This window comes from Crotalus tigris, unplaced genomic scaffold, assembly GCF_016545835.1.
Source record: "Crotalus tigris isolate CLP2741 ecotype Arizona unplaced genomic scaffold, ASM1654583v1 scf7180000021203.308827, whole genome shotgun sequence".
NCBI classification, from domain to species: Eukaryota; Metazoa; Chordata; class Lepidosauria; order Squamata; family Viperidae; genus Crotalus; species Crotalus tigris.
The window spans coordinates 278703-293251 of NW_024098395.1; the positions used below are offsets into that span (position 1 = coordinate 278703).

The window sequence follows — 14549 nt, forward strand, 5'->3', positions numbered from 1 at the left end:
TGGCGGACTGGGTTGTTTGGCGACCCCCGTGAAATGGTCGTTCAACCCCAAATGGGGTCCTGACCCACAGGTTGAGAACCACTGGGCTAGACAGTCACCTGTCTGAGACAGTGTAGGTTCTCCTGCTTATTCTATTCTATTCTATTCTATTCTATTCTATTCTATTCTATTCTATTCTATTCTATTCTATTCTATTCTATTGTAATATTATTCCATTCCATTCCGTTCTTTCATTATTCTATTCTATTTTCTACTCTATTTTCTATTCTATTTTCTATTCTATCTTCTATATTCCGTTCCATTCCATGCCATGCCATGCCATTCCATTCCATTCCATTCCATTCCATTCTATTCTATTCTATTCTATTCTATTCTATTCTATTCTATTCTATTCTATTCTATTCTATTCTGTATAACTGCTCCTTGGTGATTGCAGGCTGTCCTCCATTTAACAACCGCAGTTGTTACTGGATTGTCCATGGCTGAGTTGTGCCCAGCTGGAAGATTTTTTTTTCCCCGTGGTAATTGTTAAATGAAGCCCCGCAGTTGTTAAGTGAATCACAGGGTCGTTAACTGAACCCAATGTAACCCCACTGACTTTGCTCGTGGGAAGTCCGCCAAGGGTGACGACGTGACCGCTGGAGGCGGCGACCGTCATAAATACGTGCCAGGCTGTCGAGCATCTTGAGCATAAGCGCGAACTATGTTGAACATTAATGCGAGCGTGAATCCCCTTTATCCCAGCTCGTTTTTATGACTTCACAACTTATCAGTCAGCCTAAATGTGTAAACAGACAGGCTTAGATGTGAATTCATTATCGGACTATTTCATATGATTTACGTCCTGGGGTTTTTTTTTACACAATCCGTACTTCTTGGCACCCGATCTGGAACTGGCTGTCTTAACTCCCTAAAAAAAAAAAAAAAAAAAAAAAAAAATTCATCAAAATGTTCAGTTTTAGTTTCCATGACTTTATTTGTTTAACGGATGACTCTACTTTTTATACAAGCCTGTGTTTCCCCCCCCCATGGGTTTTTTTTTCCTTTTTGGGGGGGGTGACAAATAATCTTTTTGGCCAGTTGCGGATTGCCATGGATCTCCTCACACAGTTTACAACACATTGCAAAAAGGCAGAGACTTAATTTAGCACCCAGCCCAGGTGACCCTCTCAAGCCAGTCTCTTTCGCTGCCTTCATGAATTTTGCGATGCAAAATGCAACATGAAAAAAAAAAAGACGGGGAAATGCTAAAAATGCATGTTGTCCTCGGCTTACGACCGCCAGTTGAGCCCCGAGTGAGACTTTTTATGAAGTGAGTTTTGCCCAGGATGGTTAAATTAATCTCTGCATTTAATAACCGGGTTACTAACTTCTCAGCCGCAGCGATTCAATTAGCAACTGCGGCAAGAAAAGTGGTCATGTGGGGCAAAACTCACTTAACAAATGTTCACTTAGCGACAGATATTTTGGGATCAATTCTGGTCATAAGTGGAGGACTACCTGCATATTTGCCATTCGGGGAGCCGATGGTGGGCTCCCCAACTCATAAGGACTTGTGGGATTGCTCCTAGCCTTATACTGTTATTTTCAATGCCTGAGATCATGTTTATCTATGTATTACTTTACTATGTAAAGTTGGAAGGGACCTTGGAGGTCATCTAGTCCAACCCCCTGCTCAGGCAGGAAAGCCTATCCTATTTCAGACAAACGGCTGTCCAGTCTCTTCTTAAAAACTTCCAGTGTTTGGAGCATTCACAGCGTCTGGAGGCAGCTTGTTAATAACAATAATAAAGTTGGAAGGGACCTTGGAGGTCATCTAGTCCAACCCCCTGCTCAGGCAGGAAAGCCTATCCCATTTCAGACAAATGGCTGTGCAGTCTCTTCTTAAAAACTTCCAGTGTTTGGAGCATTCACAGCTTCTGGATTATTTATATAGGCAGCTTATCTCACCTTACAAAATGCTGTGTTTTCAATATCTGAAATCATATTTTTTTAAATTTATTTATTTAACATAAATTTATATGCCACCTATTTCACCTTATCAAACGCTGCGTTTTCAATATCCGAGATCCTATTTCTTTATCTGGATGGAAACTAAATCAAAGAGAGGAACCAACGTACAACTAAGGAGAAACTTCCTGACAGTGAGGACAATTAACCAGTGGAACAGCTTGCCACCAGAAGTTGTGGGTGCTCCAATACTGGACAGGCACTTGTCTAAAATGGTCTAGTGCAGGGGTCTTCCAACATGGCCCTTTGATGACTTATGGACTTCAACTCCCAGAATTCCTCAGCCAGGATGCTTTAAGACAGGGGTCTTCCAACGTGGCCCTTTGATGACTTGTGGACTTCAACTCCCAGAATTCCTCAGCTAGAATGCTTTAAGACAGGAGTCTTCCAACTTTGGCCCTTTTATGACTTGTGGACTTCAACTCCCAGAATTCCTCAGCCAGCTTCCCTGGCTGAAGAATTCTGGGAGTTGAAGTCCACAAGTCATAAAAGGGCCAAGTTGGAAGACCCCTGGTCTAGGGTCTCCTGTTTGAGCAGGGGGTTGGGCTAGAAGACCTCCAAGGTCCCTTCCAACATCATCATCATCATCATCATCTATTGATTCAGTTACATTTATATGCCATCTATTTCACCTTATGCTGCATTTTCAATATCTTATTTATCTATTTATTTAATATAAATTTATATGCCACCTATTTCACCTTATCAAACGCTGCGTTTTCAATATCTTGAGATCCTATTTCTTTATTTACCCGGTTACGTTTGTACGCCCGCCCCCTCTCGCCTTACAAAACACTGCTTTTTCAGCGTCTGAGATCCCATTGATTTTGTTTCCTTGTTTAATCCAGCTCCCCCCACCCCTCCGGAGATTAGGACCGCTCCCACCCTGTTGGTTTTCCGCAAGCTGCTTAAGACCTGGCTTTTCCGGCAGACCTGGGGTTTATAAAATCCGACCCCTGGATGACTGTTATTGTATTGTTCATTTTGTTAAGTTATATTGTGTTTGTATGGTTAGCCGCCCGGAGTCCTGCGGGAGTGGGGCGGTCTATACATTTTAATAAATAAATAAATAAATAATCAATTTTATACGCCACCTCCCCATCAACGCGCCCTTTGGCGCCTATTCTTCAGGAGGCTCTCTAATGAAAATGACCCCACTTTTTTCTCTGCCCCCCCCCCGCCCCCCCTTCCCTCCTGCTGTGCCTCGAAGACCAAGCTGGAGATCCAGAGGGCCCTGGCCGAGGACTCCACCGTCTACGAATACGACAACATCTATGAGGACATCCAGCAGAAGAAGGCGGCCGAGAGCCAGGCCAGCGTCCTGGCGGGCAAAGAGGAAAAAAAGGTCCGTTTCTGGCCGTGTGTGTGTGTGTGTGTGTGTGTGTGTGTGTGTGTGTGACGCCCCTGCCTGGGTCTCTCTGTGCCAGTAGCGCTTGGGGAGCGGAGAGCGACACCTGGGGCAGGGGGGAGCAAGCAGAGGGATGCAGGAAGGGGATTCAGGCAGTCCTTCCCTTACGGCCCGCAACTGAGCGCAAAACTTTTGTCGCTACCTTTTGGGTGCAGTGAGTTTGGTTCAGTGGAACAGCTGGCCACCAGAAATCGTGGGCGCTCCATCACTGGAGGTTTTTTAAGAAGAGACTGGACAGGCGCTTGTCTGAGACGGTATAGGTTCTCCTGCTTGAGCGGGGGGCTGGACTAGAAGACCTCCAAGGTCCCTTCCAGCTCTACTCCTGTTCTAGTCTAGTCTAGTCTAGACCAGTCCAGTCATTATTCTATTCTATTCTATTCTATTCTATTCTATTCTATTCTATTCTATTCTATTCTATTCTATTCTATTCTATTCTATATTCTATTCTATTCTATATTCTATTCTATATTCTATTCTATTCTATATTCTATTCTATTCTATATTCTATTCCATTTCCTATTCTATTCTATATTCTATATTCTATTGTATTCTATTCTATTCTATTTTCAATTCTATTATATTTCCTATTCTATTCCATTTCCTATTCTATTCTATTCTATTCTATTCTATTCTATTCTATTCTATTCTATTCTATTCTATTCTATATTCTATTCTATTCCATTTCCTATTCTATTCTATATTCTATTCTATTCATATTCTATTCTATTCTATTCTATATTCTATTCTATTTTATATTCTATTTCCTATTCTATTCTATTCTATTTTATATTCTATTCTATTCTATTTTATATTCTATTCTGTTCTATTCTATTCCATTTCCTATTCTATTCTATTCTATTCTATTCTATTCTATTCTATTCTATTCTATTCTATTCTATATTCTATTCCATTTCCTATTCTACTCTATATTCTATTCTATTCTATTCTATGTTCTATTCTATTCTATATTCTATTCTATTCATATTCATATTCATATTCTATTCTATTCTATTTCCTATTCTATTTCCTATTCTATTCTATTCTATTCTATTCTATTCTATTCTATTCTATTCTATTCTATTCTATTCCATTTCCTATTCTATTCTATATTCTATATTCTATATTCTATTCTATTCCAATATATATTCTGGACTATCAGGAAATCTTTGACGTTTTGCCGAATTGCCATCCGCAAATGCAGAACCAGATCTTACAGGATAGTCCTTGACTTACGACCGGCCAGTTAGTGATGGTTCAAAGTTATGACCTACCTGAAAAAGGGAACTTACAACCCAGATCCAGTCAGTCCCACTCCTCGGTCCTATGACCGGTCTTTGGACGTTTAGAAATAGGACCACATTTAACGCTGTTTGCAGTTGTCCTGGGGTCACCTGGCCGCATTTTATGACGCTTCTGCCAAAAACGGCCACTTGAGATTTTCAGCAAAACCAGGGGTCTTCAAATTTGGCCACTTTAAGACTTGTGGACTTCAACTCCCAGAATTCCTCAGCCAGCCCTAGGCAGAAAAGCCAGGTGGGTGTCTTTGGGCCAATCACCAGGAGACGGGAAGTTCTAGTCCCGCCTTAGGCAGAAAAGCCAGCTGGGGGACTTTGGGCCAATCATCAGGGGACGGTGAGTTCTAGTCCCGCCTTAGGCAGAAAAGCCAGCTGGGGGACTTTGGGCCAATCACCAGGAGACGGGAAGTTCTAGTCCCGCCTTAGGCAGAAAAGCCACCTGGGAGTCTTTGGGCCAATCACCAGGAGATGAAGAGTTCTAGTCCCGCCTTAGGCAGAAAAGGTGACCTTGGGCCAATCCCTGTCTCTCGGCCTAACCCACCTCACCGGGTCGTTGTTGTGGGGAAAACAGGAGGAAGAGTTTCGGTTGCGTTATGTGCACACCTCCTTCGTTTACTCGTTAAAAATAACGAAAGCGGGCTATAAATAAGCCAACCTCAGCAACCCCGCGCCTTCCTGTCTCCTCCCGGCAGCCCAAATACATCCAGAACATCCTGCAGGCGGCCGAGCTGCGGAAGAAGGAGCAGGAGCGGCGGATGGAGAAGAAGATCCAGAAGGAGCGGGAGTCGGAAGGAGACGCCTTCCAAGACAAGGAGGCCTTCGTCACCTCGGCCTACAAGAAGAAGCTGCAGGAAAGAGCCGAGGAGGAGGAGCGGGAGAGAAGGGAGGCGGCAGTGGAAGGTGCGTGGAGGGAGGCTCTGCATCGGGGAGGTTTCTTGGCTGGGGGGATCCTCAGGGATCATCAGGGAGGACCCAAAGGGGCTTTTTCAGGAGGCAACCTAGTTTTTCCTTTGAAGGCCTTTTGAGTTTTTCCTTTGAAGGCCTTTTGCTTCCCATCCCAGAAGCTTCTTCAGCTCTGCCTGGATGGTGGGGAAGGATTTATCCTCCTTGCAGACAGCCGGTCATTTGCATCCTTCTAGAGAGTCATTGAGGCCACCTGGAGGTTTGTCTGTGTCCTCAGGGTCACCTGAGTGGTGCAGATTTATTTATTTATCAATAAAATTTATATGACGCCCAATCCCTAGGGACTCAGGGCGGCGTACAAAATTAAAACAATAAATATAACAATAAAAATAAGTACATTCACTCACTCATGAGTCCCAATCGTATCCCACCCCCCCCCCCGGGGACATCAACCCCAGGCCTGCCGGAACAGGAGAGTTTTAATAGCTTTCTTGAAGGCCGGCAAGGTGGGAGTAGTTCGAATCTCAGGGGGGAAGTTGATTCCACCACGTCGGAGCCACCACAGAAAAGGCCCTTCCCCGAGGGCCCGCCAGCTGACATTGTCTGGCCGACGGGACCTGAAGGAGGCCCAATCTGTGGGACCTCACCGGTCTCTGGGAACTATGCAGCAGTATGCGGTCCTGTAAGTAACCTGGTCCTAAGCCATGAAGGGCTTTAAAGGTGACAACCAACACCTTGAATTGTATCCGGAGACCCACAGGAAGCCAGTGCAGCTCGTGGAAGATAGGTGAAATGTGGGTGTACCTTGGTGCACCCACAATCGCTCTCGCGGCTGCATTCTGAACCAACTGCAGCCTCCGAAGGCTCTTCAAGGGTAGCCCCATGTAGGGCGCATTACAGTAGTCCAGTCTTGAGGTGACAAGGGCATGAGTAACCGTGAGTAGAGCCTCCCGGTCCAAATAAGGCTGCAACTGGTGCACCAGGCGAACCTGGGCAAAGGTCCCCCTGGCTACAGCCGATAGATGTTGTTCCAAATTTAGCTGTGAGTCCAGGAGGACATCCAAGTTGCGTGCCTGCACTGAGGGAGGTAAATTTATACCCAAATGGGTGTGGAGCCTTCTTGGAACTGCTGAAAGGAACTCCACACCCATTTGCACCACTCAGGGGACCCCGAGGACACAGGTAAACCTCCAAGTGGTCTCAACGACTCTCTAAAACAGTGGTTCTCCACCTGTGGGTCGGGACCCCATTTGGGGTTGAACGACCATTTCACGGGGGTCGCCAAACAACGCAGTCCACCATTTTTCCCCCCCCCCCTTTTCCTGTGCTGCTCCCTTTTATTCTATTGGCTTTTGAAAGCCAATAGAATAGACTCTCTTGAATAGAGTCTAATTCTATTGGCTTTCAAGAGCCAATAGGAATTGTCCAGGCTGTCTCTGCCCTGCTGAGCCCGCCAAAAGCCCCAGTCTGCAAACGGTGCTGCACCAGTTGAGTAGTCCTCGACTTACGACCGGTTGGGGGTCGCGGCATTAAAAAGGTTGAGAACCATTGCTCTAAAAGGAGGCAAATGACCAGCTGTCTGCAAGGAGTATAAATCCTTCCATTCCATACCATCCAATCATAGTCGAAGATGCTTCTTGGATGAGAAGAGAAACGTCTTCAAGGGGAATGGAAGGATTTAGACCCCTTGCAGAGAGCCAGTCATTTGCATCCTTCTAGAGAGTTGTTTGAGGCCACTTGGAGGTTTGTCTGTGTCCTCAGGGTCACCTGAGTGGTGCAAATGGGTGGGGAGCCTTCTTGGAACTGCTGAAAGGAACTCCACACCCATTTGCACCACTCAGGGGACCCTGAGGACACAGGTAAAACCTCCAGGTGGCCTCAACGACTCTCTAAAAGGGTGCAAATGACCAGCTGTCTGCAAGGAGTATAAATCCTTCCATTCCATACCATCCAATCATAGTCGAAGATGCTTCTTGGATGAGAAGAGAAACGTCTTCAAGGGGAATGGAAGGATTTAGACCCCTTGCAGAGAGCCAGTCATTTGCATCCTTCTAGAGAGTTGTTTGAGGCCACTTGGAGGTTTGTCTGTGTCCTCAGGGTCACCTGAGTGGTGCAAATGGGTGGGGAGCCTTCTTGGAACTGCTGAAAGGAACTCCACACCCATTTGCACCACTCAGGGGACCCTGAGGACACAGGTAAAACCTCCAGGTGGCCTCAACGACTCTCTAAAAGGGTGCAAATGACCAGCTGTCTGCAAGGAGTATAAATCCTTCCATTCCATACCATCCAGTGGCACAGCAGTTAGAGTGCAGTACTGCAGGCCACTTTAGCTGACTGTGTTCAGCAGGTCAGCGGTTCGAATCTCACCGGCTCAAGGTTGACTCAGCCTTCCATCCTTCCGGGGTAGGTAAAATGAGGACCCAGATTGTTGGGGGCAATGTAAATATATATATATATATACATTGCTTACTGGTGTACACCGCTTAGAGAGTGCTTGCGCTTAAAGCGGTATATAAGTCTCATAAATAAATAAATAAATGCTTCTTGGATGAAAAGAGAAACGTCTTCAAGGGGAATGGAAGGATTTATCCTCCTTGCAGACAGCCGGTCATTTGCATCCTTTGAGAGTCCTTGAGGCCATTTGAAAAGGCCTCTTCCTTCTTCTTCTTCCTCTTCCTCTTCCTCTCTCTTTCCCTTATCCTTCTCTTCCTTTTTCTTTCCTCCTCCTCCTCCTCCTCTTCTTTCTTTTTCTTTCTTTCTCTTTCTCTCTGTCTCTCTTTCTCTCGTATCCTTCTCCTTCTTTCCCTCCCATCTTCCTTCTTGGTTGATGGGTCCCTCCCTGTAGTATGCCTCTGTTAAGGTGCACAAGTAAGCCTAACGTAAAAGTAACCTCTCATTTTACTCAGCCTCCTTGGACGTCACCAAACAGAAGGACCTGAGCGGCTTCTACCGGCACCTGCTGAACCAAACCGTGGGGGAAGAGAAGGCGCCCCACTGCAGCCTTCGGGGGGCCGGGTAAGGTCGGGCCGGGTGAGGTTGGGAATTCTAGCGCTCCCTCGGCCGCGAGGGCTTTAGGGATCCAGAGGGTGTCTCCACTGGCAAAGGCAGCCGAAATGAACTTTGGGGAAGATGGACAACTAAGTTAAGGCAGCATTTTTTTTTGGGGGGGGGGGTGTCCTTGGTGGTCTCTGAGCTGTGTGGTTTTCTTGCAGACGTTTCATGACCCAGCTTGGTAACCTCATCAGTCATAGAAGGGATGTGGAGGAGGAGGAAGAAGAGGAGGAATAGTAAAAGGAAGGGAGGGAAGGGAAGGGAAGGGAAGGGAAGGAAGGAAGGAAGGAAGGAAGGAAGGAAGGAAGGAAGGAAGGAAGGAAGGAAGGAAGGAAGGAAGGAAGGAAGGAAGGAAGGAAGGAAGATGAGGAGAACTGTGGGGTCCTTGGTCCTCTCTGAGCTGGGTGGTTTTCTTGCAGACGTATCATGACCCAACTAGGGAACATCATCAGGGCTAGAAGGGAGGAGGAGGAGGAGGAAGAGGAGGAGGAGGAGAAAGACTGTGGGGTCCTTGGTGGTCTCTGAGCTGTGTGGTTTTCTTGCAGACGTTTCATGACCCAGCTTGGTAACCTCATCAGTCATAGAAGGGATGAGGAAGAGGAGGAGGAATAGTAAAAGGAAGGGAGGAAGGAAAAGGAGGGAGGGAGGAAAGGAAGGGAAGGAAGGAAGGAAGGAAGGAAGAGAAGGAGAACTGTGGGGTTCTAGGTGCTCTCTGAGCTTGGTAGTTTTCTTGCAGATGTTTCATGAACCAACTAGGTAACAACATCAGTGCTAGGATGGAGGAGGAGGAGGAGGTGGGGTCCTTGGTGTCTCTGAGTTTGGTTGTTTTCTTCCAAACCTTTTATGACCCAACTAGATAACTTTATCAGTGCTAAAAGGGTGGTGGAGGAGGACTGTGAGGTCCTTGGTGCTCTCTGAGTTTGGTCATTTCCTTGTAGACATTTCACGGCCCAACTAGGTAACCTCATCAGTGCTAGAAGGCAGTGAGGTTATCTCACATTTTTTTTCCCCTGCATGGACAAGGAAAAGCTGAACTCCCAAGGAAGGAGGCGTTGGTTGCACTTGAGAAAAGTGTAGAATGGCATAAAGCCTCTTAGCCAAGAATTGGGGTTCAGTAACCTCCCCTTCTCTGTCGTGGCATCGAATTTTGGAACGTTACCCAGGGAACATTACATTACCATGATCAATTATCATTACATAAATTCTCGCATTACACTCAAAATGGCGTCTCCCCGTCATGCTCATGTCAGTGATTCTCAACCTTTTTAATGCCGCGACCCCCAACCGGTCGTAAGTCAAGGACTACTCAACTGGTGCAGCACCATTTGCAGAATGGGACTTTTGGCGGGCTCAGCAGGGCAGAGACAGCCTGGACAATTCCTATTGGCTTTTGCAAGCCAATAGAATTAGACTCTATTCAAGAGAGTCTATTCTATTGGCTTTCAAAAGCCAATAGAATAAAAGGGAGTAGCACAGCTAAGGAAAAGGGGGGGGAAAAATGGCGGACTGCGTTGTTTGGCGACCCCCGTGAAATGGTCGTTCGACCCCAAATGGGGTCCCGACCCACAGTTTGAGAACCGCTGTCATAAGTCATGACACTCGTAAATTGGGTTACTCATGTTTCCGATCCATTTTACAACCTCTTTTGGGGTAGTCATTAAGTGACTAAATTTCGGGCTCAATTGTGGCCATCAGTTGAGGACCATCTGTATCCCAGCTGTGGTTAAAAAAACGTGAGGCCTATAAAGGGATATCTGTACTTTCCTGGACAATCTGTATTTATAGAGAATTAACACATACAAATTATTTTTGTCTCCAAACAACATTTAGGTTCAAAGGAGAAGACCTCACTGAGAAACCAACAGGCTCCCATCAAGGTCTGGAAAGCAAAACGAGAACTCGCGTTCCTGGGAAGGGAGAGGAGAACCTGGATGCAGACAGTGACTTGCGAACTGACAGCAGTGACAGTGAGGGAGTCCCGGAGAGAAGTGGCGAGCAGAAGGCTGCCGAGGCAGGCGATGGGTACCTTCGTGGTCGCCATTTGATGCCTCGGCAAAGCGAGAGGGATTCGAGGTCACCCAGCGAGGAAAGACGCCCGCACTCCCCTCAGGCAGAGAAGCGAGACCGCAGAAGGGACGAGGCTCGCCAGCATGATGGAAAGAATCACCCGAGAAGACACGGAAAGGACGAGCGAAGCAGGACCGAGGGCCATCATCGGAGACGAGAGGACCGGCACAGGAAGAAGGATCGGGAGGAAGAGGAGGAGAAGCAGGAGCACAGGCGAGGAAGAGAAAAGAAGGAACATCGGTCCAGAGAGAAAGACCAAGATGAAGAGAGGGAAAAAGGACGGGGAAGGGATGCAGCCAGCAGGGAAGACAGAGACGAGAAGCCAAAACACGGCTGGAAACGCAGCTTGGGGTCCGTCCCCCAAGAGGAGCCCCAAACTCCAGGGGGAAACCTTCCGAGCCCGGAGAAATCTCCTCAGTTGACGCACGAGGCTTCGGCCGACAGCGGAGAGACCCTGGAGAAGCCGGCCGAGAAAGTCAACAAATTTGCTAAGCGCAGTGACCAGGAGACCGTCTCGTCCGCCCGGGACCGCTACCTCGCCCGGCAAATGGCCCGCATGGGTAGCAAAACCTACGTGGAAAAAGAGGAAGATTAGGTGTGGCTACACAGGAGAAAAATTCGTTGAGAATCTCAGGGGGCTTTTTGAGCCGAGGTAAGACGGGGGCTATTTATTTCAAATATTTCTGGATGCGAGAAGCCAAGAGGCGGACCTCGGAGGGAGCCGAGTCTCGTTTTAGCTTGCCTGTCTTTGAGGCCGGGAGTCTGCTAGGCCGGAGAGCGTTTGCAGGCTTAGCCTGGGCCGAGAGAAAAAAAAAAAACCCTTCAGAGACATTTCCTCGAGATTCAAAAATTTGAGGAAGAAAAGCATGCAGGTTATACAAGATCAGGGACAATCCAATGTTTATTTTTGTTTTGTTTTAAATGCAGATGTAAAGATTAGGAGTTTCTGTTTGGTGTTTTCTTACTTCTGCCTTCCAGAGCCAGCAAAATAAAGTGAAAAAGAGAACTATTTTAGGATCTGGGTTTTGGTTTTTTTATACATGCTGAATCTTCGTTCAACTATGTTATTTCTGCCCCTGGTGTGAATTTGACGAATTCCCGCCTCCATTTCAGCGCTGGTGATGCTACTAGTTTGGGAATGAAATGTCTGCAAGAGAACAGCCCAGCTCAGAGAGCACCTAAGATGCCGCCTCCTCCTCCCCCTCCCCCTCCCCCTCCTCCTCCTCCTCCTCCTCCTCCTCCCGCAAACCTTATTTCCTTCTAGCCCTGATGCTGTTACCTAGTTGGGTAATGTAATGTATGCAAGAAATCAACCCAGCTCAGAGATCATCAAGGATGTCTCCATCTCCTCCTCCTCCTCCTCCTCCTCCTCCTCCTAGCACTGATGATGTTAGCTAGTTGGGTCATGAAATGTCTGCATGAAAACAACCAAGCTCAGAGAACACCAAGGACCCCACAGTCCTTCTTCTTCTTCTTCTTCTTCTTCTTCTTCTTCTTCTTCTTCTTCTTCTTCGTCTTCTTCTTCTTCTTCTTCTTCTTCTTCTTCTTCTTCTTCTTCTTCTTCTTCTTCTTCTTCTTCTTCTTCTTCTTCTTCTTCTTCTTCTTCTTCTTCTCTCTTCTTCTTCTCCTCCTCCTCCTCCTCCTCCTCCCCCCTTCTAGCACTGATGATGTTCTCTAGTTGGGTCATGAAACGTCTGCAAGAAAACCACCACGCTCAGAGAGGACCCAGGACCCCACTATCCTCCACCTCCTCCTCTCCTCCTCCAAACCTTATTCCCTCCTAGGACTGACAATATTCCCTAGTTGGGTAATGCGACATCTGTAAGAAAACCACCCCACTCAGCACCCAGTTCAACCCTGAACTCCACATAACTCTCTTCTGTTAATCAGTATGAATCGTCAACATCAACTCCCAGCCCAATCAAAAAATGCAGGCCGTAAAATACGGAATTTCCTGCTGTGTATCAGCTTCCTGGGCCAGATCCAGCGCCAAGACTTTATAAAGTCTGCCATAAAACGGTCCTCCTATCTCTTGTCTTATCAGGAGGAACCTGGCAGTGTCCATGTTTGGATAACGCACTCCCAGCCAAGCTCCACTTTCCCACCACCTTTTCTCAAAAGGGCCGCAAACAACCCTGCTCCTTTTCCAAAATGCGCATTTCTCCAAAGAAAATTCCCAAGTTGGGGTTTTGTTCAAGATTGGTCCGTTCCACTAAACCAGGAATCCGCGTCCTCGGCCTCTTTAAGACGTCTTGGACTTCAGCTCCCAGAATTCCCCAGCCAGCATGGCTGGCTGGGGAATTCTGGGAGTTGAAGTCCACGCGTTGGAAATGCATTCACGGAAAACCTGCCATTAAAACCCTCCTGTTCCTCGATCCGCAACTTGTCCAATGTTTTTAACACAGTGGTTCTCGACCTGTGGGTCGCGACCCCATTTGGGGTCGAACGACCATTTCACGGGGGTCGCCAAACAATGCAGTCCGCCATTTTTCCCCCCCTTTTCCTTAGCTGTGCTACTCCCTTTTATTCTATTGGCTTTTGAAAGCCAATAGAATAGACCCTCTTGAATAGAGTCTAATTCTATTGGCTTTCAAAAGCCAATAGGAATTGTCCAGGCTGTCTCTGCCCTGCTGAGCCCGCCCAAAGTCCCATTCTGCAAACGGTGCTGCACCCGTTGAGTAGTCCTCGACTTACGACCGGTTGAGTAGTCCTCGACTTACGACCGGTTGGGGGTCGCGGCATTAAAAAGGTTGAGAACCACTGTTTTAACAGCTCCTCGGCGTAGACTTTTTGCATTTATCTTCCTGAAGGAAGTTTAATTTCTGAGAGAAATTAAACACCAGTATCTGGTGTTTACATCCTGTGTCCTGGAAAGCTTGTGTTTTATGGTCGCCGTGGAGACAGCGGGGACCTTTTTTGTGTGTGTGCAAAGTATCCCAAAATAGATGTGGGTGATCTTAAAAAGAGATTTTTGAGCGGATTTCTTTCCATGCCGTTGAATTTGGTGGAAAGTTCTCCTCACAGATCTTCTAAAAAAGTCTCGGATACCACGAGGGTTTTCCGGAAGGTTCTACTTGTTCCTTTTTACAAAGTGGGAAAGGACGGCTGTTCTACAGCTGCTGAAATCGGAGAGAATTTGGGAAACTTTACCTATAAAAGCTTTAATTCCGTGGTTTAAACAAACAAACAAACAAAAAATCAGATCAAAATCAGCAGAAACGGCAGGCAGTCCTCAATTTACAACCACGACTGAGCCCAAAATTTCTGTCGCTGAGCGGGACAGTGCTTAATAATAATAATAATAATAATATTAATAATAATAATAATAATAATAAAAAGTCTGGATAGTGGACGTGGCAGTGCCTGGAGATAGCAGAATAGACGAGAAAGAGCTGGAGAAGATAACAAAATAAAAAGACCTACAAATAGAAAGACTGTGGCAAAAGCAAGCAAGGGTAGTACCAGTAGTCATAGGCTCCTTGGGTGCAATCCCAAAACAACTGGAGCACCACTTGAACACCATCATCGGCATTGACAAATTCGCTATTAGTCAATTGCAAAAGGCAGCCTTACTAGGAACTGCTTCCATCCTGCGACGATATCTATAATACCATCAAACATCCACATCTGCCTATCCCAGGTCCTGGGTAAGGACTCGATAGGTAGACAAAATGCCAAATCCAGTCTGAACATCTGGCTGACTGTGCGATGATTGATAATAATAATAAAAATAAAAATAATAGAAGAGAACATACGGAAGAGAAGAGAATAATATAATAGAATTTGAAATAGACTAGAGTACCACTGTATTTAGA

At 46.4% G+C, this 14549-nt stretch overlaps 1 protein-coding gene across 2 annotated transcripts in view; it reads left to right on the plus strand.

Annotated features, from left to right (window-relative positions):
* Positions 1 to 11743, plus strand: part of NSRP1 (nuclear speckle splicing regulatory protein 1) — a 34388-nt gene extending 22645 nt beyond the window's left edge. Inside the window, exons 4-7 of one of the 2 annotated variants that reach the window (XM_039369702.1) lie at positions 3221 to 3355; positions 5406 to 5613; positions 8523 to 8631; positions 10498 to 11743. In XM_039369702.1, the coding sequence (XP_039225636.1) occupies positions 3221 to 3355; positions 5406 to 5613; positions 8523 to 8631; positions 10498 to 11329 (1284 nt within the window). In that variant the 3' untranslated portion in view covers positions 11330 to 11743. Of the gene's footprint in view, positions 1 to 3220; positions 3356 to 5403; positions 5614 to 8522; positions 8632 to 10497 lie in introns of both variants that reach the window. The other variant, XM_039369703.1, reaches the window with a different exon arrangement.
* Positions 11744 to 14549: the final 2806 nt, after the last annotated feature.